At 46.2% G+C, this 27970-nt stretch overlaps 1 protein-coding gene across 1 annotated transcript; it reads right to left on the reverse strand.

The window, feature by feature from the left end:
- Positions 1 to 77: 77 nt before the first annotated feature.
- Positions 78 to 27970, reverse strand: vat1 (vesicle amine transport 1). Its single transcript, XM_053443382.1, has 6 exons — positions 27206 to 27970; positions 20340 to 20547; positions 8666 to 8836; positions 6601 to 6690; positions 4533 to 4774; positions 78 to 943 (listed from the first exon to the last, which is right to left on the reverse strand). The coding sequence occupies exons 1-6, from the start codon at positions 27629 to 27631 to the stop codon at positions 653 to 655; spliced, it is 1428 nt and encodes a 475-aa protein (XP_053299357.1). The 5' UTR covers positions 27632 to 27970; the 3' UTR covers positions 78 to 652.

A 27970-nucleotide genomic window follows, 5' to 3' on the forward strand; every position in this document is an offset into this window, starting at 1 on the left:
AGGCGTGGACTCAGCACAGTGGGGGCGTGGGTGAGAGGGGGAGACGAGAGAGGTGGCAGGTGGAAGTCAGAGCAGAACAATTTAGCACAGTGGGAGTTGAGGTGCTGAGAGGCATGGGGGGGAGGGTGAGGGCGGGGCCGTGGCACGGGTCGGCAGGGGGGAATTAACAGTTGTCAAGGAAACAACCCCCCTGCACCACCACCACCACCACTAGCTCCCCCGAGCCTGGACCCTACCCACAGTCCTCCACGGCTCCCTTGTCTCAGTCGTTCCGAATAGGAGAAGAAAAATCCTTCAGGTGTCGCAAGGAGTGAGGCAAGGGGAAAAGTTCGGAGCACCCAGGGTGGGAAAAGTGATTGGATCATTTTTTGTTTGGTTAGAAAATGGTAAGCGAGAGGGCGTGGGTGGAGCCAGGCCTGAGTGACCGGTGCCAGTGTGGACTCGAGAGGCTGAAGCAGAAGAGATGTATAAGACTGACAGTGGTGAGATCATTTTGTAATCTAGCCCTCTAACTCCTTCCCGTTCTTGCTTATGCTCCACCCTCCCCCCCTGCTGCCCCATCCCCATCCGTCACCCCACCCCACCATCCCACTCCCCGTGCTCCCAGGACACAAACTCCCTGCTGGTCTGCTTGACTATCAATCCCTCCCCCTCACTTCTCCTCCTTCTTGACCTCCTCCTTCTTCTCTTCCTCCTTCTTGGCCTCCTCCTTCTTAGGCTCCTCCTTCTTGGGCTCCTCCTTCTTCTTGTCGTCCTTCTTCTCCTCTTTCTTGGGCTCCTCCTTCTTCTTGTCGTCCTTCTTCTTCTCTTCCTTCTTCTTTTCCTCTTTCTTGTCCTCCTTCTTAGGCTCCTCCTTCTTCTCCTCCTCGGGCATTGGCTCCGTGCTGAGGATGACTTTGCCAATGTTGTTCCTCTCCTGCATCTTCCTCATGGCATCGCCCACCTGGATGAGAGATGAAAAGAGGGAAGACGGTTACGTAAGGAGGGACGAAAGAGGAGAAGGTGAAAGGAGGGCAGGGAGAGATTTTAAATACACCTGTCATTGAGGAGTAGAATCTATTGAGGTTCCACAGGAGCCAGTTTCTCCTCCACCAACACAATTCCACCGCACTATTACATTCTATGCTTATAATCTTCTATTTTGATAGGAACACATCTTATAAACCCACAAATATGACTTTAATATGCAGTATATGTGAAATTACATTTGTTTAGACGAGCCTTCAATAATCTTTGAGAGGAAATGAGATAGTGCAGCGGCACGCAGCAAAGAAACAAATGGAGGGAGTAACATACTGCAAATAGAGTTTTTCAAATATTACATTTTCCATCCGTTCATTATCTAAAACGCTGATCCTTTCAACATTTGAGTTTCAAATGAATCTAATCCCAATCCAATACACAGCAACAGGGCTCTTATTATTATATGATTTTATTATAAACAGTCTACGGTGCAGAGTGAAGTCAAACAGACTTTGAGCTCATCCTACCTGGTTTATCTGCAATGATGATTTTATAGTCAGAGCTTTTTTAATAAAATGAAACCCTGTGATTGCGAATTAAATAAAAGTTTGAGTGATTTACTGAGCTGCCCTTATTTTTTAATAAATCGCATGTCAGCTCTTTCAATGGTCTGTTAAGTTCACAAAGTAAAAGTCAATATAGAGCATTATAGCACCAAAATTAACATTGTGCGTTTTCTTTGAATAGTTGCTAAAGAGGAAGCGATTCTATGAATGTTGTCACCATGAACTCACAACAGTCAGATATGATGGAATAAAAATAAGGGAAATTAATCAAACGATCTAGTTGTGATTTTGACCTGTGGTTTGACCCAGTTGTCGATTGCTGATGTGGTTTATCAGAGGAAGTAGAAGAAGACACGGTCAACTCAGCCCCCAGTGACTGCCACAGAGCACTGGTCACCTGTTTATTCCAAATATTATTATTGGACGTATTGCATATCCAAATCGCACCAAAGAGTTAGAATTAAAGTAGGTAAAAAAAGGGTGATGCTGCGTAACATTAGAGCTTGTTTGAGGTAAACAACAAAGGTGCAAATCGAACCATTACTTATTTTATTACATATCCATATTCTGCTAGTTGAGACATTCGTTTCACTTCTAACAGGCTGCGGCTTTGGATGACCAGGTGCTGGATTTAAAAAAAAAATGTTGTTCTACTTCGACTGCTTATATCATGATTTATGAAGAGTAGTTGTATAACTCAATTTTAATTGATTTCATTTTCTTTTTATGTGGCAAAATCACTAATGAGGCCAATAAAATGATGATCATAATTGTATGAACTCTTCTTCTGGTGATGGGGAAACCATTGAAGATGAATAAATCAATAAACCGCTGCTGGAAAAACAGAGCTTCCTCACAGCCGAAGAGAAATGGAAGTCAGAAGTGGTTAATCAAACGTGTATCACGGAGGATCTTTGACCACAGTCACAATTAATTTTTGGTATAGTTAAAACTGACAGCAGAAAAAGCTGTGTAAACACCACGCAGGATTTAGCTGAAGGAGGATCGTCTGTCAATCATAACGAAGAGATGAGTCTTATCGCCGGTCCAGCCCCACCCTCCTCTTGACCGCAGAGCTCTGTCCACTGTCTGTTCCCGTCTCCATCACCCCCCCCCCCCTTCCCATTGCCCCTATTCGTGCGAGGCAGGCAGACCACCTAACGACCAGTGCCACGGCAACGGGACCATCTCCTAGCAACGTAAAGCCTGGCTGAAACGTGGCCCTGACGACTCAGACACATGGGAAAGAGAGAGAGAAGGTGTCGGAGGCTCGGGGGGGATGGAGGGAGCAACTGGTGTCCTGATATTGAAAGGGAGGGAGGGAGGGAGGGAGGGGTGAGTCCGGGAATTATAAGAATCATCTTCAATGTGAATGAAAGTCACAGTGAGAGCGACTGAGGCTCTTCATTGCGACTCCGCCCACCTCCACCCTTCGCTCTCTTAATATCCCTCAGCCTCTCTGGCTCCCAGGCATCTGCTATATTTGCAGCTACAGACACGGCCGCTATCCTCCCGGGTATCGGTGCAGATGTAGATAATGAAAGAGAAACCACAGGAGGGAGGGAGAGCGCTGAATTTTAATCATTGCTTCAATTATTGATTATCGGAGCAAAAACAAGGGTTGAAAATGAAAGAAAAGACTGTGATGGATGGGGTCAAGGCCTGGTATCTGTAATCAGGCTGTAACAATTGACAATATTCGTAATAATATAACAGCTTTTCGTCTCGGATGATACCTTGGGTGTCAGTGTTTAGCAGTCATTTATCCAAAGCTTATAAAAACACCAAGCCAGTATGAGATATACCTTCTTCTCTCCTCTGTTTTTTCCACCCTCCTCCTTTTTCATACATCAGGGCCCCTCCCTGAGACAGACGCACACACTGACTAAAGGATGTCACCATAGCAACAAGAGAGAAAAAGCAAAAAAAAGAAAGAAAAGCTACACAGTGAGACGGGAGAAGTGGAGAATACGGCGAGTTGGAGAGAGACACAGAGGGAGTCAATAACCCAAAGACAGAGAGAAAGAGTCTGATATGAAGAGCCGGGCAGATGGAGGGGCAGAGAAAGGGCGTCAGATGGCGGAGAAAGACAGCAGGTGTTTCTCTCTCTCCGGCAGCAGCCACACAGGCCAAAATACTGACCGGCTCCGACTTGGACAACAGAAGATGTCAGCCTCCGACTCCCTCTCTCTCTCTCTCCCTTGTGTGTATTTCACACTCTCTCTATTCATATGTGCTCGCAGCGTTAATTTTGTCGGCAACAATCTGACTCTGTCTTGCCCAGTGAGTTATGACACTGTGCGTCCTGTGGCCAAGCTCTGCCTGTTGAATGCAAGTCTTATTGAATCTGGGGCCACACCCAGCTCCAGCAGATCCCCTCCTCCACCCACAGAGTCACCTGACATCCACAGTCATTGTGGGTGACTGCGTCGTAAGCACACGGTGGAAGAACCCGTGTCTTTCATGTGTGAATTCACCCGTGTCACAATGAGTCATTCAAACTGAGGCGCTCAGGGACGCTTTTAGTTACATTAACAAACAGGCATGAAAATCCAGATATATGCAACTCATAGAGTCTATCATCATATCCACATTTAGATTCACCAGATACCGATTTTTATTAGGATCCGCAGGAAATTGCACACATTCCCCAATACCAACCCCCTTAATATGTCAGATTTTTTATCAAGATTCACACATAATTCTCTTAGATGTCAACACAAAATTTGGAAAAAAGCAAGACGTTGCAATTTTTAAGAAAGGGACTAAACATTCCTGGATCCACCCTCAGATCTGGATCCACATCAAAACTTAATGAGTTCTTTCCTGACCCATACCACATCCTTCCACTAAGTTTCATGGAAATCTGTCCACTAGATTTTGTGTAATCCTACTACTATCAAACAAACAATGATGTGACATGTATTATCTTCACCCTGCTTGTAGAGAATTTCAGAATGAATCGTCAATCCACATAAGAGACAATGGTGTGCGGACACAGACCTGCTCAAGATGCCAAGTGGAGTCAATGCGGGGCTTGACCTTTCCCTGCTTGTACAGATCCAGGATGATGTTCATGGCCTCCGTGATGAGCTCGGTCTCCCCGTCCAGGTAGCCCAGGTGGAAGCCGCACACCGACTTGTTCCCCTGGATGAGGCTGAGTGTGTGGATGGAGAACTGGTGGTACCAGTTCTTGGCCACGGCGATCAGGTTCTTCTTCTGGCCCGCCAGCATGTTCGCCGCACCTGACGGAGAAGGATGGAGAAAGGAGGGAAACGGGCCTGAATCTCTACTGCATGTGATTTTTTTGCCAGGACCTGACTCACTTTGCCCTTGCCTGATCATTAGCTTGAAATTTTGATGTAAGTATATTTTAAGTCATCTAAAAGAATACTATGGCTTTTTATTGTTGTTTAAATGTGTCGATTTTCTGCCTGGGCCTGTTATTAATATTTGTTGGTGTTTGGAAAAAATGGACAATTTGAAGATATGAGCTTTGTCACTAGTGATGTCTTCTTTTCTTTTCTTCTATCTTATTGACCAAACAATTATTGACAAACATAAAAGATTAACTCATATTGCAGTGACAAGGCACAGCTCCAGTCAGGTGCCTCTACTTCCTGTTTTTTTTTCTTTTTCGCCTCTCAGCGTCTCCCTCCCCCGTGAACACCTCTTTAGCACTTCGGCTCCGACTGTCACCACATCACCTTCCTCTCCTTCAGCCTCCTGTGCTCTCGCTGTCTCTGCCTCTCTCTCAGGGGAATGAGGGGGACACAAAGCTCGCTCAGAGAGAAGAGAGGGACCCAGCCTGCTACATTCAGACACATTCCAGGTTTCGTGTGCATAGAACGCCCATTGTCCCGCCATGCATATTTCTGATACGCTGGAAGAGAAGAAGCCAGCGCAGAGGGACTGGGCGGTCGGGGTGCGGCCTGTGGGAGGGGGGTTGTTCGGTTGGGGTGAGAGAGGGTGGGGGGGCACCATGCTGGGTATTGGATTTTTTGTGCAACATGCAAAGGCAGGGCCCTGTTCTCCATGGATGCCGACCCTGCCCACTGTTGCATGCATGCTGTTCCCGATTGGCACTGCGGCACAGCAAGCGTATAGGGCCTACCCACGGATGACACACAGCGCACTGAGGACACGGACCTCTGCAGAGGTCACGCTGCCCACCAGGAAGCAGCTTTACTCCCCAGCAAGTTTGATGCACTGTGCTAACCGCAGAGGGGTTTCGTGATAGTTTCATTCTGAAATCACTGAATATGAAGCTTTACTTTCCGGTTAATTACAACAATGCATAGAAGATGGGTAAATAACTTATTTGTATTTATAATATGTAGCCAAACGGTTCCAAATAGAAATAGCCTATTCATGGGTAGATATGTGAGTAGATGCTAGTTTGTGCAGGTAAGAGTCCCCTTAAATTAAAACAGGCCTTAAAGCAAAGGCCCCATTACCTTATCTCAACTGCACATTGGTGGTAGTTACAGGATTCTAACCCTATTTATTAGCATACAGTGGCTGAAAAAAACACCCTAATGAAACCACTTTAGATCCACTGGATTGAATTTTCTTTATTTGGGTGAACAATGAACTCATCGATGCCACGCCCCTAAATATATCTGGATATTTTCATGTTTTATGCTCTATACTGATGTGGTCAATGTTCTTCAACTGCAGAGATGTTTTGTGATTGAACCAAATGGCCTATTAATGGGAATCTTTATGAATGGATGCTTGTTTGTGCAGGTAACTTTAACAGTAAGGTCAGTGCTTCTTAGTATGCTAAAAAGCATAATAAACGCCATGTTGGCCTTTAGGAAACATCTTCTAGTAATTCAAAAAATTGAAATCCGGAGTTGCGGACGTAGAACACTTTTTGCATACAAGACATTTGCTATTAGAAGCGGCGGTTAGATTTTTACGGGACTTTGGGGGCATGCAATTTCTTCTGAATCTGATTGTGTTGTTTTGGATCAGTGACGTAGGCGAGAATACGTACGGAGTGACCGTTCCTATCAAATTCACATTGTTGAACACTCAGGTAAAGGATCTCTTTCTTTTGACTTACCATAGGTGATAAGTTTGCCCATAGGCTTCAGCAGGTTGTAGGCCTTATGGGTGTCCGATCCTCCGAGAGGGTCCAGGATAATGTCCAGCCCTGCAGCAGGAGAGATAAGAAGGGGACAGTTATCGCTGGTTTGAGTTCAGAGCGAGCAGCCTGCCAAGTCTCTTCAGCGGCCCCCTCCGCATGCCAGAGTTGACTAGGAGTAGCGAGCGTTGTGCCAAGTTGTGCCATGTTTACATGGAGAGGAGCCCGTGTACCTATGCCAAGAGAGGAGCGGAGGAGAGCGGAGCAAGATCCCTCTTGTTTTATGTTTTTCATTCTTGTCACTGATAAGACAAGATGGATAAAATCTCTGTCCATCACAGTTCATTCCATTCCTGGAAGACGGAATAACAAACAAGCCCGCCTCTGAGCGGACGGTAAAGCATGGCAACCTAACTATTAAGCTCCCTGATTAACGTCTCTACCATGTCGGCTCAACCTTAATGACGTTCCTTTGTGCCAGAGGGGACTCCTCAAATTGGGCTACCCCTGCTTGCTCCAGTAAACCCTGGTTGTATTGATTTGGAGAGGCTCACAGCGGGACTCTGCCTTGACCACAGCGCAGATGAATTGACGGCGCGCCAAAGACAGGGAGGAAAGGTAGCGAGCAGGACTGCACATTGATCCAGGGCCTCTAATTAGATACATTCTGTCTAAAGTGTCAGTTCTCGCTGTCTTCCTATCCGTCTCTCTCTGCCTGTCTCTCTGTGCTACAGCGAACAGAGGCGGGTTGGAGAGGCGACTGTGAAATGAGCCTCGGCATAAAGAGTCTCCATCCTGCGAGGAAAACAGAAGAGAGCAAAAGAAGAAACAGGAACTGGGCGTTTTTTCTTTTTCTTTTTTCATCTTGCTGAAAAGCAGTATTTTCTTTGTGCTCCATTGTGATTCCCGGAGCACATTTAAATAAAACTCTGCAGAATACATTTCATTACATTACATTATCGATGTTGATGAGAATCCACAATGTCACTGCTCAGTTCGATGAGTTCGTTGGGAGGGAAAATGACTCCCTACATGCTGTCGAGTGCACATGGCAGCAAGCTCTGCTGAGAATTGTGTCAAGAGAGAAAAAAACAAGTGTATGAAAATGCTTCATCTCACTGTCGGCAGTTTGTTCAGCACCGTTCAACAATCGCTGCAGTCACACAGTATTGCTCTGTGCCGGTGGGAACATATTGATCTGGACTATTTCTCCTATGAAACAATCTCAGTGCATATTACTGTAAATTGTGACTAATAGACGGTCTTCACGGGGCCCATTTTAAAACATTATTTCCAGTCACACACATACTTCTGATTTAGAGATCTTTAAACAGATAGAAATGGACATCAGGACATTTATCACGATAAATGTCTTATTGTTATGTATTTTAAGTTTAAAGACAGACGTTGCTCCAGAGTGAAGGTTGTGGTTTTATCCATTCATTCATCTATCGTCTATACTGGTTTGTGGGGAAGCTGGAGCCAATCAGCTGACATTGGGTGAGATGGTGGTGCACACCCTGGACTGGTCGCCTGCCAGTGTGTCACAGGGCCAGCATACAGAGACAGAGAACCATTTATACTCACATTCACACATACGGTTCAATTAAAGTCTCCAATTAACCTAACCCCAATCTGCATGTCTCTGTACTGTGGGAGGAGGCCGGAGCACCCGGAGAAATCCCATGCATATACGGGGAGAACATGCAGAATCCCCACAGAAAGATCCCGAACTAACTGGGATTCGAACTGGGAGGCGGCAGAGATAACCACCGCACTGCTATGTCACCAGGAAGTGGTATTAACTCTTCTTCATAAGGAGAAAATTACACTTGATAAACAGCAAAACATTTTACAGATCAAATCAATTATGTGTTCTTTTTATTAATTAGTTATTGCTCCTCATTTTGTTTGCCCGATGATTGAGCAATGTATCGATTATATGCTGAGCCTTTGTCATATTGCTATTGATTAAATAATATATTGCACTATTTATTGATACTGTGTTATTGCCCAGCCCCTAGCAGGGAGTCAAGTGTTCCACCTTTTGGACTGATCTTGCGAACTTCCTCCACGTAGTCCTTGGTGCGATAGTCGATGGGATGCGTGACCCCGCCCTCTCCGATGGTCTCGTGCTTGCTGGCTGATGCGGTGCCGAACACAGTCACATCCTTCACTGTCTTGCACAGCTGGGTGGCTGCGATGCCGACACCACCTGGAATAAGAAAGGTAGGGTTAATTAAATTGCCATTAATGAATCTGTGAAGAAAATATCAATTCGGGGGACATGTGATTGATTCTGATGCAAAGACTATACGGATGAGGATTCAAGATCAATGTACGTCTGTTCAAGAACACCAAAAATGCCCAGTCCACATATACCTTCTATGGCAGCTAAATGTGATTTACATTATTTATTGTCCCCCAACAAGACCGTCAATAACAGCAGTGGATGTGTTTTGCTCCGGGGTATGCAAAGAGGGAATTGAACACAATCACATTACCCCAGCTGGCCTGGGGAGAATAGACACCCACACACAGATGCACAGAGACACACACATCCAACTCTGGAAGAAGTAGACATTGTAGCTCAGACGGCACATCCCATTTTGTGGTTCCCTTACACAAAACAACATCCGTAGAAATTCCTAAGGACGAAAAAGAATGTCCCTGAGGTATCTGTTTTTCTTGGGAAAGGAGAACGGGATCATTCTATCGCAAATAACTTAACCATGGCTCCCTTTAACAATGCCTGCTGAAATCAAAATGTGCTTAATTGTCCGAGATAACTTTTAAAGATTACAAGCTGAGAGAATGTGCACTCTCTGGATATCTGCAATTGTGTTCGCTGTATTTGGACTTTTTTACAAACGCCTCAGCCGGTGTTTGCCAAGGCAGCCAGAGCAAGAAGTAATAAGTTACTGATAAGCAGGGGCTTGTTTGAACTGGAGGCCGACTGGAGGATTTGAAGTGAACGGCATCCATAAAGGTCGTTTACTCCTTTAGTCCTAGGTAAAGAGCACGTCTGATACCAGAGAATCAAACAACACGTGAGTTTCACCAACATCCCTTTTAATGGCATAAATAGGGCTGAGGAACAAATTTAGATGAAACTAATGATCAAATCATGATTTGCTCGCTTACACAGGGGAACTAACCCCAAACATTTAGGATGCAGGCCCGGTAAGATTATCTGAAAGGCAGGACGACATACGCACTTGGCATGTGTATTGTTGAAGGCCTGAGGAAGTACAAGATTACATTTGGTGCGATGTGATAAGTTGAATATTAATTAACATTGAATAAACAGACGACCAGCGCTCTGTGGCAGTGGCTGCTGCGACTCCACACAAGTGACGTGATCATGAGACTCTGGGCACTGAGTCGAGCTTCACCGAACATACAGGTGAACAGCTCTTTGTGCAGCTGGGGGGGGGGGGGGGGGGGGCAGCTTCAGGGTTCTGTGCACTGAGTCCTGCAGCAGGTCTTCACTTGCTGTGAGGTTTCAGATAAGAAGCCGCAACCAGCATCGTCACCACAGACCAAACAAACAGCCCATTCCAAACAGACACTGCAAATAGTTTAAATAAATTAGAGAAAAAATAAAAATTATACTTTAGGTCATGAATCATAATTACTTCATCCAGTCGGTCTAGTTCATTTATTTTATGATTTATGTGAAGAATATTGCTTTGTTAATAATTTCTTCAGATCGGTACAGTGATGCCCCTCTGCTCCCTTCATCTCTTCACGAAACTTATTTGAGGCGAGCTGAATAGCACAATTTCCTCAACGACATCTTGGCAGTTTCTCTCTGATGGTCAAATAAAACCAGCTTGAACTGAAAGACTGAGGCCAAATCAGATGAACCTGTTTATTCATCTCTGACCCGAAATCGCTCCGTGTGAATACGTGAAAAGGTTTATTCCCGTCTCGGACCGCGGTGGTTACAGAAATGGTTCCCAGATGGAAAAAAATAAAGTCGGAAAACGAATATGATTCCATTCATCATCCTTAATGTCAGTGTAAAGACCGAACACCGAGCGCCAGTGTGAGACGGACAGGCTGCTCTGCATCGCTCTGTAATCGCACACGCTGCCGAACACTGAGCGGAGGACTGATGAAAACACAGAATCAATGTCGTTAGATGGGAGCGTTGTGGCGGCGGCTGCTGTGTTACAACTTCACCGTCACTCGTCTGGTGTCCTCAGCGAGAAACCAGGTTTGTGTTGCCAGGGAAACCTCGGCCAATTTGCCAACAATGACTGAGCAAGGGGAGCCATTTTGTTTCATTGACGGCTCTGCCATCGAACATACACGGCCTGTCAGTCTGTCGGCAGTTGGCATTTGACAGACCGGTGCAATCCATCGAACGTCATCACCCGTGAATATGTCTTTAGAATATTCGGGTATTATTCATGGTAAAATCAAAGAGCTGTGTATTCACAGTCAAATGGGAGGCACAATGCACTTCTACAAATATTTTGACACATGCAAACTTTACAAGCAAATGTGCCTGTTTGCCTTTGACACATTATGTGAGCTCTAAAGGGGTTAAGAGCTTGTTTTTATTACATGGCTGTGTCACGTAGTAGCAGCCAGGCCTCAGACACAAATACAGGCGTGAAGAAGTGTCCAACAGGATGATGCATCCATTGCTCCAGGCACTCACGTATTAATATTTAACTAACGCTGCTGTCATAAACACAGCGTTTCCCCTTCTGTGTTTACTTGAATGCGTCAGTGAGCCAGGGGAGAACAACCTCAGCGAAACAATCAGTGCTTATACGCATCATATTGCTTTACTGTTCTTATTTTCTCACACTAAGCCTCAATTTGCGATCAGAATTCTTCATTTTATCAAAATCTGGGTGAGGAAAAACAAGTTTCCACGGAGAGATTGAGCCGAGAGAGGAAGAAGAAGAAGGTACCGTCTCTGAAACTCCTGAGAACAAACTCCTGATATCCCATCACAAGACTGCTAAGCCGTGCCAAGAACCCCTTACCGCGCCCCTACACGCACACACACACACACACACACACACACACACACAAACACACTCACACATCCATACATGCACAGATCTCAAAAGAGCAAAACAGACAGGAGCAGGACTGCAGCCTTGAACAGTGTCTGCTAATCTTCACAAATATGCACAGAGATTAAAATATTAACCTTTAATCAACCCAGTAGTTTAGTTCCCGTTGCTTCCCTGGTTTCCTGATTTATAGTTTCTCTTCTTTACCAGAATCCTCTCTCTCGGTGGAGGTGGACTGTGATTGAGGGCCATCCACAAACACTTACCCATTGAACAGGAAACAGAGAGCAGCTTAAGCGAATTCTTTTAAATTAGGGAAATGTCCAAAAAAAACAAAAAACGTCCACCTATCCATTTGTGTGTCTCTGGAGGAATGGGACACACAGCAGGGGTTTGTCTTTCCCTGAATCCTTTACATACTCGCATTCTGGCACCAATTGCACTTGGCGTCCATTAACATGACTGTTAGCAGCAACAAGGAATTTTTCCCCAAAACACAGAGGAGTCCACACTGACACTGAGGCCACTGTTATTGCTCCACACCCAGAGTTCATTCAGGAGCGGACAGGGACTTCAGACGTGTTCTTTCTGAATCGTAAGAAAAACACAGTGTCTGCTGTGTCTAACTTCTCAACCTACTGTCAAGCTACGTGCTCACTGACCGCACACGTGTTTTTTTTGGTCTAGATACAGATTATGTCACGGCAGAGCATTTGTGAACTGCGTGAGCCGGACAGCGATGTTTAAGTGTGAGTGGGGGGACGTGTTTGGAGACAGCAAAGAGATGACTGGTCCCCGGTCGCTGAGCTCCATGTGGTTTTCTTGTGCGACTTCTCCTGCATTTGTTTCCACACTTCCTGAAGGACTCTCTCCTTCCTTAGCCCTATCATTATCTTTGCGGCCGACAAAGAATGGAATAAAAATGTGGACCCAGGCATCTCTTTTTGACCCACACTCGCTGTGGCGTTGCGTTACAACACCAACAAAACAGAACCAAATAAAAGAACATTTTATTGCCACTCTCTGCAGCGGAGTTCAAATAGAGTCCCGTAATGGCGACAGGAGATGTGGTTCGGTGTTTGTGAATGTGCACTCCGGAGGTATTACTCTGCATTATGTAACCCTGCTGTTTTTCTTGGATGAGTGTGTAAGTGTGTGCCTGTGTGCGTGTGTGCTCACATTGTGGGCTTCGTGAGCAGCGTAATGTGCTCGCTCTGATGGCGAATTTCTCCCAGTGCAGCTCGGAGGAAGCACAATTTTTAGTCACTGAGCGAGTATATAAAAAAAAAAAACATCCTTTGCTTGTGTGTGAAATTGGTCCCTGTGTTTTCCTGAGTGAGATTGTAGCAAATGGACACAAAGACAGGACACGGAAAAAACACATCGGCTGTGGCTCGATTCAGGGGACGCATTCTTCTGGGGATTCGGTCTATCTGGCCTAAGAGGACTGCAAAGGCCAAACTGAATTGAGACAGTCGGGTCTACTGAAGCTTTCTGTCATTGGCGTCACCAGCTTCTCCCTGCCCTTATTGCTGTTGCCTAGCGACAGAGCCGATGTTGGACATGGCAGAAGTTTTTATGCCCCTTGTTTTTGGTTAACACGTTTACCATTAGCTGTTCAGTGGAGTTGGAGAGTGATACCCAAGCATCGGACATCTCCTCGCTTGGCGGGGGGGGCCATTACCTTCTTTTTAAAACGGTTAGCCACTGATCCCAATGAATCCTTGGATAGGTTCAAATAGGGTCTAGAGGCGCTGGTGTGACGCATGTGGTTTTGAAATGCAACCTCTGAAGGATGCAGCACCGGAATTGAGAGACAGCTATAATGTGCATCTTCATGTGTACCATTTTCTACCCCTGCACAAACAGGGACACACACACACACACACACACACACACACACACACACATACACATATAAAGACCAGGTGTCCTGACACAGGTTTCACACACACCTGCAGCTGCATGCTGTGGTTAGGGTAGGTGGGGGGTGGATGGGGTCATTTCGTCGCTGCAGCGATGTGCGCGTGTGCGTGCAATGTGATTGGCGGGTTAGGCTAGAGGTTGCCCTGGTTTCCCTCTCCTATCAGTGCAGCTGATCTGCCGCCGGCGATGCCAGGCCCAGGGAACACAGAGACGGTTCAACCACGCAGCCCAGACTCCCGCTTGGTGGTCAGACTGAATTAGCATTCTCTAAACTGGGGTGCGACCTCCCGAGCAGACAGACTAGAGAGGGGGGGGGGGGGCATTTTCAAGGCACATCAGAGTTTTATCATGGCTCCCACGCAGGAATGGTGCATCTATAAAAGTGAGCGTCGCAACTACACTGGGCTGGTGCTTTAATATCAAGGGGCTTTGTCAGCTGGTGAAAAAAGAATGAGAAACGTAATGTAGAAGGGAGTCCAAGGAGAGATAAGCTACGTAGCCATCTTCCTCTTTTCTCACAGCCCACAAGTTGTTTTGCAATACTCAGTCTTCCCAAAACATTTATTTTTTGTCCGTCGTTTATCCGCCCCCCCATCTGCAGTCATCTGTGCACTGGAGGCTCGTAGCGCCCGAGGCCCTGCCGACAGCTCTGACTGCAGCCGCGAAGATCTACACCACGATGCAGCTCTCATTCAAACCAAACCCAAGAGATCCAGCCACCTGCTCCACTCCCGTTCAGCATTTACAGTTCACTCCTGACGACGCCTTTCTCAGACTGAGGCACAGAGATGTTTTAAAGACAGAAACTTTTACGCTCACTGTTACACCAAGTTGATGGAGTTACAATGTGGGTGGAGGAATTACGGGCATCCAGGGTTAAGGAGGTTCATTCGCTGCATGGTCAATGCTAGACGCAACAGAATGGTACAAGATAAGACGTTATGCGAGACAATTGTGTTGCGTCACATGCACAACAACAACACAAACAATCATGACAGGAAGGAATCCTTTAGAAAGTTTAAAGTTCCCCGTCAAACAGGTTAGGTTTTCAACCTGTCCATTTGTTTGTTTGTGTGTTTGATTGTTTGGAGACAAGATTATTCAAAAACTACTTGACTGATTCACATGAAACTTAATGGGAGGATGTGACATGGGTCAGGAAAGACCATATCAAAGTTTGGTGCAGATCTGGGACTTATTTTAATCACTTTAAGCATTTTCACTGATTTCCCAGATAATTATTTTGAGGCATATGTGAGGAACTGATATCTATGAAAGAGTGAAATTTGATGTAGCTTGATTGAATGAAAGGGCACAGTTGGACCTTAGTGGAGTAATTTGCTCTACTGACTGCCATCACAGTTCATACCTGTTATCCATTTTGGTCGAATTTTGCAACTATGACAATTGGTTTTATTCCAAAAACCAATTTCAATTTGCTCAGATATTCTAAGATACAAAGATAAAATGAGGAAAACTGATGGTTGCAGCATAAATCTATAATGAAATTAAATCATCCGGGAGAGTGAGTCGTTTTGATGGTAAAGGACACTGAGGTTATCATGGATTATAAATACTAAACATTAATTTAGAGCTCGGAAAAAAAACTACCTGCATAATCAGCAGCTCGACTCCTGAGAGGAGCATTAACAAGGACTTGACCCCTCCACTGCTGTCATCCGTCACTGTGAAGGTTGTGCTGCACCCACATGCAGGCGCTGCAAACCTCACACATCAAATATTTTCTGGATAATCCTCAGTGCAACCCGGTGCAGCTACACTCCAACAAGAAGCGGCTGCAAATTTAAGGAAACCTCAGTAATTGACTTGTTGGGGAAAAATAAAAAAGGTTTAATAAGCCTAAATGGCTGTGAGGACGTGAGGATGTGAGGACGTGAGGAATCTGACACACAAACCTCAAACTCACTGCTGTGGAGGTTTATGAGAAGAGATGATGGATAGCATGTGTTATTTAGTAAACCAAAGCACCTTACAGCGCTATTAGCGAGTGCAGTTTGAGGAGCTCCATTTGAAACTCAACCACAACTCGGCATCGGTGCCAGAATGTCACAAAGTCTTGACAAAGCGACTGAGCCAATGTAGCACAATCGTCAGATAAATCCGAGGACACTGGCTCCTGCGGCACCACCTAATCCATATTATGCATTCCACATCTGCAAACACAATGCGTGACACTTGACTTTGGCCTGCAGTCACTCAAGATCTCATAAATAAAAGCGAGGTGCACGTCATCATTGGGAGCGGCGGAGCCCCATATATATGCAGGAATGCGTGGTGTGGGTGTGGTGGCGGGGCGGCCGGCCAGGGTTCATAAACATCACGACCAGTTCAGGGGGAGGTCAGAGGAAAAGCTGGTTGGCCGGTGCACAGCGAGTGGACCCACGAGATACATCCAAATGTCACCGAACTTCCCCCCGCCCAGGCCCTCCGGGGAAAACAAAGGGGGAAACGTGCGCACGTTCCCCAACGACCAGGACTCCGGTGCGGATATGGCGAGGTCGCGCAGAGGGAGCGGAGGTTACGGAGGGCCGGAGGGGGGGGGGGGGGAGGAACGGAGGATGCAGATGTGCGGCGGAGAAGAGAGGCACGATGGGAGGAAGTACAACAAGCCATTGTTTGCAGAGAGAGAGAGAGAGAGGGAGAGAGAGGGAGAGAGAGGGAGAGAAAGAGAGAGAGAGGGAGAGAGAGAGGGAGAGAGAGAGGGAGAGAGAGAGAGAGAGAGAGGGAGAGAGAGAAAGAGAGAGAGAGGGAGAGAGAGAGAGAGAGAGAAAGAGAGAGAGAGAGAGAGAGGGAGAGAGAGAGGGAGAGAGAGAGAGAGAGAGAGGACAGGAGCGGACCCACGAGAGAGAGACTATTCACCACAGTTTACTTAAACACATGCACGCACACACACACACATATAGAAGGATGACCTACTGATAAAGTCAAAGCACCTGTCAGACATTCAGGGCTATAGGTCAGAACATTTACATCCAGACGTGAGAATGCTACAGATCCTGTGTTTCCTTTAATCTTCTGTGTTTCCTTGTTAATCCTTTATCATGAATATTTAGTCTGTTTCTGCATATTGTAATTCTACCACTCCTCTGCATACAGAACCTTGTTGTGCTTGGCCATAGACTGTGCATGGCTGTCTATATCCTGGATAAAGGTCTGCTGCTCAAGTTTCCTACAGTTCTGTTCCAAGTAAGGGGTTTTACACTTTAAGGGAAAGAAGGTTATGCTCACATTGTAAAATCAGTTTAGACACAATTATGATTTTGTGCTGTTTAGATAAAGTAAAATCCATGAAACGTGGCATTTTCGTAATTAAAAACGAATTATCTGTTTAACTGGAAGTTTCTGGGACTTTTGGGTAAGGGATACTGAAAAGTAATTGAAAGACGTCTGGTTATTTTTTCTGAAGTGATGAAATCCGTGGATGATTATCCCAATAAACAGGTCAACCATGTGACAGGTCAAGTGACGCTGAGCCCCTCGAGCATTTACTAGAAAGATGCACTTATGAAGTAGAAGAGAAACTGCTCCTAAAAACACAGTCTAGCTGCAGCAATAAGACTGTGTTGATCTTATTTGGGCATACAATAAAAATGGCGATGGTTTAAACGATAGTTACGTAACCACACCATGAAGGAAGCTCGGTCTTCTGTACCATGTTTGCAGGTAATGTAGACACCTCACTATTTTATCAGTGTAAACTGGTCCAGCAGGACTGCAGTGGTGTTCTGACATGTCTGGCAAACAAAACGATTGCATTGTATTTAGGATATAAGACATCTTATGAAATTGTCCGTTACAAAATAAAGCCATTTAACCGCATGCTAATACTGTCTGTGGTGAAATGGGGTGTTCACCGAGCTGTGGGCGGGGTCGGGTGGTAACACGCTACTTGTTGTTTACTGTTTACCAAAATACAACAAACCCTCTGTGTTCTGATGTCTTACTCAGAATCGATTTTGACTCCGAGACAAACATCAATTCTTGGAAGATTTTAAAAGTGAAACAAGGAATTTTAATTGAGGGAATAGTGGTGGTGTTCCACATCTTCCAGTGGCTCGTCGCTGCCCAAATAAATGACATTTGGAAAAGGTCAGGGCTACAAAATAATCATAATAATTATGACTATATAATATGCTGCAGAAGCAATAGAACAAGCTCAATACATATTAATACGATGCTTAAGCATTGCTCAAGCCTATGAGCAGAACACATATAGTTGTTACCTCGCCCATCACCCATTCCTGCGTTTGTATTGATTTGCAATACTGTGCCACGCCCTTAATTTACATTTCCGCAATTGTGAAACTGTCGACTAATAATTATGTGACATGTGAAATAAATTACAGACAAACTGCTCATTACAGTTAACCAGAGCTGGGTGAGGACTTGACATCGTTGGCTTTGTCCGACCTACAGTCCAAATGATTTTTGGTATGTTCTCCCTATGTGGGTTTTCTCCGGGTTCTCCAGCTTCCTCCCACAGTCCAGAGACATATACAGACTTGGGTTAGGTTCACTGGAGACTGTGAGTTTGAATGGTTGGTTGTCACTGTGTTTTGACCCTGTGATAAACTGGCGACCTGTCCAGGATGTACCCCGCCTCTCACCCAACCTCAGCTGGGATTGGCTCCAGCTCCCCACTCGACCCTCAAAGGATCAGTGATATGGATATTCAAGTGGAAAACAGGAGATTTGTTGAATTATATTGAGTATTAAATTAATTATTTCCGGTCGATCAGCTAATTGATTTATAGATTCTACTTTACACTGCTGCGAACAATATGACTAAAATGAATAGAGTGAGTAATATGAGGCCCTGGCTGATATTCCTCCTGTAGAATATTAGAGAATATCAGACACACCCAACACATACACACACACAAACACACGGACACACACACACACACACGCACACGCACACACACACACACACACACACACACACACACACACACACTAACACACAATCTCGCTTTATCTGTCTCTCCCTGGATCTGTCACAGCCTACACCTTTGATATATCTAATCAGGGAACATCAGGAACCATTTCTGACAGGATCTGGGGTGGGTCCCCCCCCCCCCCCGCTACACACAGACACACACACAAACACGTTGGCCCAGCATCCAGCCCCATGTGAGACATGCAGCCCTACCCTGCAGAGAGACAGCATTAAGAGCAAAATGTTCACATCTCACTCGCCGGTGACAGCTTCTTTTTTTCTTTAACAAAAGCTACTACCGTAATGTACACAGTTATTGCAAAGCTTCAAGGCCTCAGTGGAGCAGCGCTGTAGAGCAGCATGATAATCATTCACACATGCAAGGGCTGACAGAGTGCAGGCAAGTAGACTGCGGAGCAAATGTTTTTGTCAGAGCCTCAGTAATGTGCTTTTACAATCCTGATGTCGGGACAGCTGGCGAGCCAAGACTGGCAGCCCGCCCCGAGAAACCAGAGACGCCGCCTGGACCGAACCGGCGGGGAAAAGCGTCTTGCACCACACTTCCACAGCATTCCTCCTATAGGAAGACATACCCCGAGCAGAAAAACCTCGGGCGATGTGTGTGTTCACAGGGATGGGTGACGTCAGCTGAATGATATTGCAAACGCAAACCTCCGGGATTCCTCTGTGACCAAAAATCCCACAAGTATGAGTCTGTCGTTCAGCTAGTGAGGGAAACAACGGTTTCATTTGAATCTTGCACATTTATTGATCTGCATCCTTTGGAGATCCATCCACCTGGGTTGGCGGGGTTCCCTCAAAGCCCTCTGTCACTTTGTGTGCGTCCCACAGAGAAAACAGGCTCAGGTTTCATTATATACAATTTACATCCCTGAGCCATCTACACCCACAAACTCTCCCAAATGTCGAGGGATCCCTCTCTGACTCCATGTGCACAAAAAGAGTGGGAACCAGAGGCAAAGTGAGAGCTCTACACAGACACAGCGAGAGAGAGAGAGAAGAGGGGAGAGAACAATCTTTTTTTTTCTCTGTTAATTCACTCCTATTCTCTCCAGCTGGACCGACTGTGTAAACACATCTAAATCAAATGCTCTCAGGCTCTGTACATCCCGCCCCAAAGCAGGTGATTCTACTCCCTCAATCCCTATCTCTATTCCCCACCCACTCACTCCGAACTTTGACCTTACAGTCCAGGTGGCAGGTGCTCCGGAATAAGTTCGGTGCAGCCATATCTCACACTAACAGTGGGATCCTCTCCAAACGGCCATATTTTACATTAACAAAGAAATGTATAAACAGGAGGCTCAGTGAAGGAAGAAGTCTGATAAATATGTCAGGATGTTTCTTCTGAGCAATAACACAATCTTTTGTGTCGGCGCGCTGAGGCTTTGCAGAGGACTCGCTATGAATCTGCACAACTTGATCTACTTTGCATCGACTTAGCGCAGAGCAGCACGCAGAGCTCTGTGCAGAATTTATGAACAATCGATGAGAGGAAACTGATTAAATGTGGTTCTCGGTTGCAGGATTGCAACATAAACCCATATTGGAGCTTTTACTGTGTGAGTCATTTAAAGCAACTAAAGCAATCAGGAAAACAATGCTCATTTTAGTTCATAATTAATTATGAATCAATTTATATTGAATTAAGTAATTGCCCTTTCATGGGGAGTGACCCGTCGATTCCCGACCTAAGACCGCCATAGAATAAAAGGGTGTGTGTGTCCTCTATGTGTGTGCACTGGACGCTGTGTATCCTGTGTCTCAGCTACCTGCAGCAGCATGGATGAGCACGCTCTGGTTGGGCCGGAGGTTGCCAAAGTCAAACAGCATCATGTAGGCGGTGATGAAGTTGACAGGAAGCGCCGCTGCCTCCTCGAAGCTCATGCCCTCCGGGATGAGGAAGGTGTGGCTCGCCGGCACCGCCGCCACCTCCTGCCAGAGGCCGAAACGGCTCAGCACCATCACCTTGTCGCCGACCTGCAACAGAAGGCACAGAATGACAGGGGCTGGAAAGAGGGTGAAGCAAAGGGCTCAAAATCTGCTCCTATTCACACTTAATGAAAACAATGTGTGCTAATGCCATGTTAAGCTCAAATAATCTGATGAAATTGAATTTTTTTATTTGGTTTTAAAATATGTTAAAAATATTGAGTCAGAGAAAACATGTAATCATTACAAACTGTGACTAATGAAATCTAAACAATAGCTGACAATTGAGCAGCAAACAGTGAACTAATGCTTAAGAATGAATGAAACAGCATATATGAGTGATGCAAAAATTAAATACTCCAACTCCAAGCTCTCGATACTGTACAAATGCAGAATTAATGACTCAATGGCCTGAACATCAAAAGTTTTCATCAGCAATCCATGCGTTCGTCCATTAGTGACACAGTACCTCTTTCACAGTCGCACCCCGGAGACCCTGGGTCGTCAACTTATAACACCTAGTGGTGTTTTGCAGTCACCAATAAGCCCAGTCACATGCTAGTGGAACTCAACACGGAGAGAACCCGCGAGGGCATGGGAAGAACATGCAAACTCCACACAGAATGGCCTCAGTTGAACCGCTGTGCGAACCTGAAACCCTCTTGCAGTGAGGGGACGGTACAAACGGTGCTGCTTGTATCAGACAAAATTTAATAACCATTGATGGGCTGCAGAGATGAAGAGGTGCTTGAGTTCATCTGACCGGGGCCACAAAAGGGTTGGATACAACTGCTCTAATGCACTAGAGACGCAGTCCTCTGAACCACTTGACACCAAAACTGGGGGTTTTACCACACCGAGATAAGAAGGAGCCACGTTACAGCACAATGACAGCATGGGGAGGTTTTATTCATCCACATCCACTGTATAAAGTGTCATTGTGCAAGAGTTGGGGTACACTCAGGTCACCAGTCTATCACACAAAACAACAGTTGACACTCCCATTCACACCTGTGGGCAATTCAGTGTCTCCAATGACCCAAACACCGCTCATCATGCCTTTGGACGGTGGGAGGAAGTCAGAGTAACTACAGGAAGCCCTCACAGACACAGGGAGAACATGCAAACCTCACAGACAGACCACATCCCTATCTTATTAAACAAAAACTAAAACTAATAAATCAAGAGGCTCTACCGACAGTTCAGTTCACTGGGGGGGGGGGGGGGGGGGGGGGGTCACCGGCTGCACACATGCAGCCGCCTCAACCAGCAAACCCTCAAAGAGTTTGCTCCTCGGCTGCAGAGATCACGTGATCATTTCTTACAGCACCTGGACATGACCTCTTGGTCGGTGTGATCACCTGCTGTGTTTTCACATTGAATTCTACGGACTTTCTATGGATTCTAAACGAGGAGGCCTGGCGTATAAAGTCTGTTAAAATCCAGACACCCCTCCAGAGAAAATGCAGAGGTGCGGAGTTGAGTGCATGTCTGAAAGCAGCGTTCGAGTTTAAGCAAACTCAGAGAGAGGTAACCCAACGACGAGTAAAGCAGTAAGGAGGGCGGTGTTGACTTAACAGAGAAAAATTGCAAATATGTGTTAATTGTATTTTTCTGCCTGCTTTAGTTTTACCGTTTAATGGAAACATCAGAATCTTCTTTTTATATGATAACATATGTAATAGTCATTTCAGTTTTAGCCATTTTAATCACTCAGAACCACTACTCTGACTGTGAGGAAGCCACAGGCGTCATTTAATTCCAGGTCACCATCTTGTAATTTTCTGTGACTTCATATCTTATAAACAGCAGGATCCTCCGGTTCACAACTGTCTCTTTCCAGAAGGAGCAGCTCCGATGTAAACTTCCCCCAAGCGCCCTTTCTAACCAATCAGGAAAGCCTATTCGAGGGACACAGGAAACGCAGACGACTGCAGCATTATAACTCTCTTCCTGTTTTCTTCCTCCCCCTTATCCACTTCTCTCGACACAGCTCTCTCTCTCTCTCTGTCTTGCCCCGTTTCTATTATTCTCACTTTTTCTCTTCCCTTCTTTCTCTTTCACTTCCCGACTCCTTTTCCTCTCGCAACTTTAGAGCGTCTTCCTTCCCCTTCTCTGGTCCCCCCCCCCCCCCCCCCCGTCTCTTCCTGTCTGCGTCTCGGTCATCTCGACGCTACCTCTTTCATCCAGCATGTCTTCATCGTCCGCTGTCTCTGTCTGTCTTCCCCATCCTCTATCTCCTTTCCATTGCGAGGCGTGTCCCGTATTACCTCTTCCTCATCAGCGACGCAGGACAATGGGCCCCCATCTTCTCCCCTGGCTTCTCTCCACTCATCAGAGTCCCTGCCAGATTCTTCCCCATGGCTGAGCATAAGACAAGCTCTCTCCTCCTGGGAACGAACCCTCTCTACCCGGCCCTCTCTAATGGTCTGGAGGGAGCCATGCGCCTCGCTGTCTATCCTCTCCAATTAGAGAGATCTCCCTCTCTCTTTCTCTTTCACACCCGCATCTTTCTGTGTGAGGCCAAGTCCTTTGGTTTATTTTAAAACTCTGCTCTCCCTTTTTCACCGTGGGCTACTTCTCCGTCCGTCTCTTTGTTACTCATGCTGACTCGCTGTCCCTCTCCCTCTCTCTCCTTCCTCCTTGGGTCTTCAAACTCACCAGTCCTGCTGCTTTAATTGGGGGTAAAGTGTGGCACAAATCGATAGACGGGGGAGTTCAGGCTTTTTCCAGGAAACACACAAACAACCATGACTCACACATGCCATTCAAATGCATCGGTAGCTATTCTTCTTAGCCCAAATAAAGGATGTGAGTTACTGTCAGTCACAAATAAACTGAGTAGGAACATTCAAGGCCAAGCGAGCGAGCCTTGCGACACTTCTGTTACAACATCTCCGCAGCGTGACACAGAAACACAAACACACACACACAGGCGCTTCTTGCGTTTCCCCTCTCAGCCTTCATGCCACTGCGTCTAATGTAGTCACAGTTGGGGTCATGGGTACGAGGAGGCGGGGGGTGGGGGGTGGGCGCAGAACAAAGACACGTCCAGTTAACTGTATATGAATGGAGTTAATCAGATGGTGATTCAGTTTTTTTATTGGGGGGTGCAGGCCTCCGAATCAGCTGCTTCTAGGCTCTGAGCTTTGATGAAGTCAGCAAAAAACAAAAATCAGCAAGGGAAAATAAAAGACGGGCAGAAAAGGTTCTGATTCAGTGTTTATGAGTCAGGTTGAGGCATCACATGATGGTTGAATGGAACGCCCACACACAATCCCTTGTGGCTCCAGCAGATGTAATTCAAATTAAACATTAATATCTCCCCGGTGTCCGTAGAGGTGTTACTGTGGTTTATCACAGTTTGCGTGATGGTGAGATAAAGAGCCAAACACTGCTCACAGTGTTGGGGCCTACATGCTGCTCGCCACAAATCACCACATCACGCTGACACAATGCCATTTGCTCTCGACCCTGCTTGTTCAGCCTTGATGCCACGCTACACTTTCAATCTCAGAAATTTCCAGAATTTGGGGAAAAACCACAGTGGACAATCTTAAGGGGGGGTTGAAAACAAAGTAGAAACATCTGATTTTCCTCTCTCACCCGGGCAGCTTAAGGCCGACTGTCAACAGGCCGCATGTCGAGTATGAAATCAAGCTTTGAATGTTGAGATCATGGAGAGAGGGACATGTAGCAGGGAAGAGCAGGACAGGGAGGAGGGTTTAGTCGTCCTGAGGGATAGATTGGTTTAACAGAAGGGAGAAGGAGAATAGAGGTATAAAGGGAGGGCAGCATGGTAGAAGGACTCAGTGACGGCACAATTGATGGAGGCAGAATCAAGAGATTAAACTAAGGAAGGAGGGATTGATAGACAGGGGGAGGGAAGGAGGGCTGGAGGAAATACCAGACTGACAATGTGGGCCAGAGGAAGGTAATTGAGAACATATGGGTCAGATCCTACCAAAACTCAGAGGAAGAGAATGAGAAAAAAAAAGGTCTGGAGGAAAAAAAGTGCTGATGTTTGGTGTCATGGGAGCTTCAGTGTGATTTGTGAAATTTCCCCTCTCCCCTCTCTTACTCACTGGTATACTTTTTTCTGCCTGTGCTCCCTTGTAGGTCATTTCGGGTGAGCTCACTGTAGATCTACTTCACTCAACTTTACCGTCGGTCCAGGAGACACTCATTTAACAGCGGCGGCAGTTATTGAAACACAACAGGAGGCAGGGATAATAAATCCATATGAAAACATTTTTCCACATCAACAAAGTCTGGGAGGCGAGTGAAGCATTTATGTAAAATAATTATGGAAATAAGTTTTAATTATAGAGAAATTTAAATAATATCTTAGAGCTGGATATTGTCTAAATGAGGAGATTTTTCATATCTTGAAAGAGATATCCTATTTTCTTGAAAAACTAACTTAAGTTTAGTAAATATTTCTAATATATGTGTAAGGAAGCAGGCACTGACATTTGGAAACATTGGGTTCAGCGATATATCCAAATGTCAGTAGGATTAAATAAAAATCAATCACACTTACTTAGACTCTGATGTTTTGGTTGCATCGTTTAATTAAATGGCATGTGATCATGTAGCTTTGCTTACAGTGTATGGAGGAGCAAACCCTCAGACACACCCGATTCTGGGTGTTGTCTTTGTGTCTGTGTATGGTGTAAGTGTGTGTGTTTGTTTGTTTGTGTGAGTGTGTGAGTGTTTGTGTGTGTGTGTGAGGGAAACAGATTGACAGGCAGACTGATAAAGCTGCAGCGAGCGATTTCAACTCCCCAAAACTCTCAATGCCACCGGGGTCAGCACATTCCCTCTGAGTTTGCTGCCAAAAGATCTGAGAGATCTCAGTCCATTAGAAAGATTGGCTCTTGATTTTATAAGCTGAGTGCTACAAAGGGGGGGGGGGGGGGGGGGGGGGGCCTCGGTGACAAGCTCTGCATTCGTGCATGTGTGTGTGTGTGTGTGTGAGAGAGATCGTGCTTTACCTTTCAGTCCAATATACATTACTGATAATGTGGGAGAAAGCAGTGAAGTTATCTTAAAAACACGGGGGTCTCACACTTCTGTGATGCCTGGCAGCCACAGGCCACGGCCCATCACCAATCACACTCATATGGATCTGACACCTGACTGACACATGTGCCACTCCCAGCCAAATGCACCGATTCCACACTTGCATCACACATGCACTGATATTGTCTGTGTGTGTGTGTGTGTGTGTGTGTGAGGGGTGGGGGGTTATCCGCTGATATGAAGAGGCTGATGTGAGAAGAATGTGGTGCTCGAGCAGATAACCGGTGTGAGTCAACGCAGGCTGATGTGTAACGTTAGGGCTTTGTCGCCTAATTGCGTTGCAGAGGCGTTACCGTGGTGATGCCATGCAGCCAGGAGACAGGCACACAGGCCTGTGACTCATCACCCACTCCATCCACCACGCTGAAGGCAAAACTCGGTTTGATCGTGATGGTTTCGTTGAAAGTTTGAACTTTAACCGTCACTTCTTAATGACTGTTAATAATTTCTCCGTGTTGACAAAGAGGGCGAGTGTATCACACCGTGCTGTCTATATCTGCGACGCGCCTCGCCCTTTACGCACGGTGCGTCTGTGCGCCACCGTCGCTCCCGGTTAACAAAAGACGTGACTCCGGGCTCCCCACCGGTGTGAAGTCAGCCGTATTAACGACGTGACACTTCTTATTATCCAGAATAAAGGCCTTGATTATTACAAATTTGGAGAGAAACATATCTGAAGTCGTGGATATAGGAAATTAGGTTGTTTGTTATCAGTAATTATTTATTTGACGCTAAAGTTATAGCCATAAAGGCTCAACCAGGACACATCATTTTCACATTTTCAAAATGGCTTATTTTGTCTCCACAGAAACACAAAGGTGCTCATGTGACGTTAAAGCTTTCATTTTGAAGCCGGGACGGTCTAATTTCCGGTCTCATCGTGGCTTTCTCTGGTTCGCTTGACACGGCTCTGCGCGCCGTGGCGCACAGCAGAGCGTACCGCGTAGGCGCAGCCTGGGTGGAAAGCATCCCCCGGATTTGCTTGTGTTCATGTCGACTTAACATTTACTTAACACAGATGTTGCGTATATGACCGCTTAGTACATCTCCACCGAGGAGACCAGTCCATCTCGTAGCATAAATACGAAGTTTATTCATCCTTGCGCACAATTGAAAACTGGGGGAGTCAAGAGGGGCGACGCCTGCTTCTGCGTTCATTGTGCTCAACTCGTGTCATTTCTACACTTTGGTTTCTTCGGTTTCCTTCTAAACAGATAACATGCAACATGAACACAACCGATCTTCAATGCTTCACATTTTCAGACAACAAGTGAACAAGTGTCTCGTTTTTACGCACGAGAGAATGGATGGATGAGCAGCGAAACCACACCAATAATTAACTATATAAGAGGCAGGTTGTGTGGTTAGTTTAGCTTAGTGATGACTGTTTGAACTAACAGTGTTAAATTCATATAAATCGTGAAATAGTTTGTAACAATGTGAAGCACCGGTGCCACTGCCTGAACAGCCAGCACAGCCTGACACGCCCATATCCAGATGTAGCTGCTTAGCACCACATCCACAGCAATATTCATCATTTAAATAACACAAAAAAAAGGAAACACAAAGAAATGTGACTTCAATGGGCAGGGAAATAAAACAGAGCGTCATGTGTGCTTACTTTTCTTTCTGTCACTTCTTCCCCTACAGCCTCCACCACCCCGGAGCACTCCATCCCCGGGGTGACCGGCGGGGACGGCAGGCGGTCGTACAGCCCCTGCCTGGCCATCAAGTCGGCGAAGTTCAGCCCGCAAGCCTTGACCCGCACCATCACCTCTCCGGCCTTGAGCACCGGCTTCCCCTTCTTCACCTGCAGCTTGACTTTATCATAGCCGCCGTAGCCGGTGAGCACCAGCGCGCGGTAGCTGAACGTCTCCTCCTCGGGGACCTTCTCGGTGGCGGCCGCGGGTGCAGCCTCTGCCTCCGCCGCGCCGGCGGGAGCGACCTCCGTCTTGGGCGGCTCGGGTTTGGGCTCCTCCGCTGGTTTGGTCTCCTGCTTCTGGTCCACGTCGTTTTGCTGCTGGGCAGGTGCGTCCTCTCCAGACATAGTTGCAGGGAGCTGAGGGACACAGTTGAGTCTGGAATCAAAAATGGACTTAAAGAGGCTTTTGTCACTTGTTGTGCTTTCGATGCCGTGCACGGGCTCGCTTGTTCGGCTGCGGGTGTTTGCTTTGCACTGAAAAGCAACAAATAAAGAGCGAGAGTCGGAGCTTCTTTCTCAGCAGTGTTGCATGGAGACACAGACCCCGACAAAGTGGGCTGATCAGTGGCCAGTGGCTGTCAACGCCGCGCTCTGACAGAGAGTGTGAGTGGGACGAGACAGAGGAAGCCTGGAAAACACGGAGAGCTGCTGAAACTCACGGATCGGCGTCTTTGTATGTGTGTG

The sequence above is a fragment of the Pleuronectes platessa genome, chromosome 16, assembly GCF_947347685.1.
Source record: "Pleuronectes platessa chromosome 16, fPlePla1.1, whole genome shotgun sequence".
Taxonomy (NCBI): domain Eukaryota; kingdom Metazoa; phylum Chordata; class Actinopteri; order Pleuronectiformes; family Pleuronectidae; genus Pleuronectes; species Pleuronectes platessa.

Coding starts and splice junctions, on each gene's coding strand:
- vat1 (XM_053443382.1), bottom strand. CDS start 27,631: ATGTCTGGAGAGGACGCACCTGCCCAGCAGCAAAACGACGTGGACCAG. Junction 8,837..20,339: donor GCTCATCCATGCTGCTGCAG/GTAGCTGAGACA, acceptor TTCTTATTCCAG/GTGGTGTCGGCATCGCAGCC. Junction 4,775..6,600: donor GGGCAAACTTATCACCTATG/GTAAGTCAAAAG, acceptor CTTCTCCGTCAG/GTGCGGCGAACATGCTGGCG.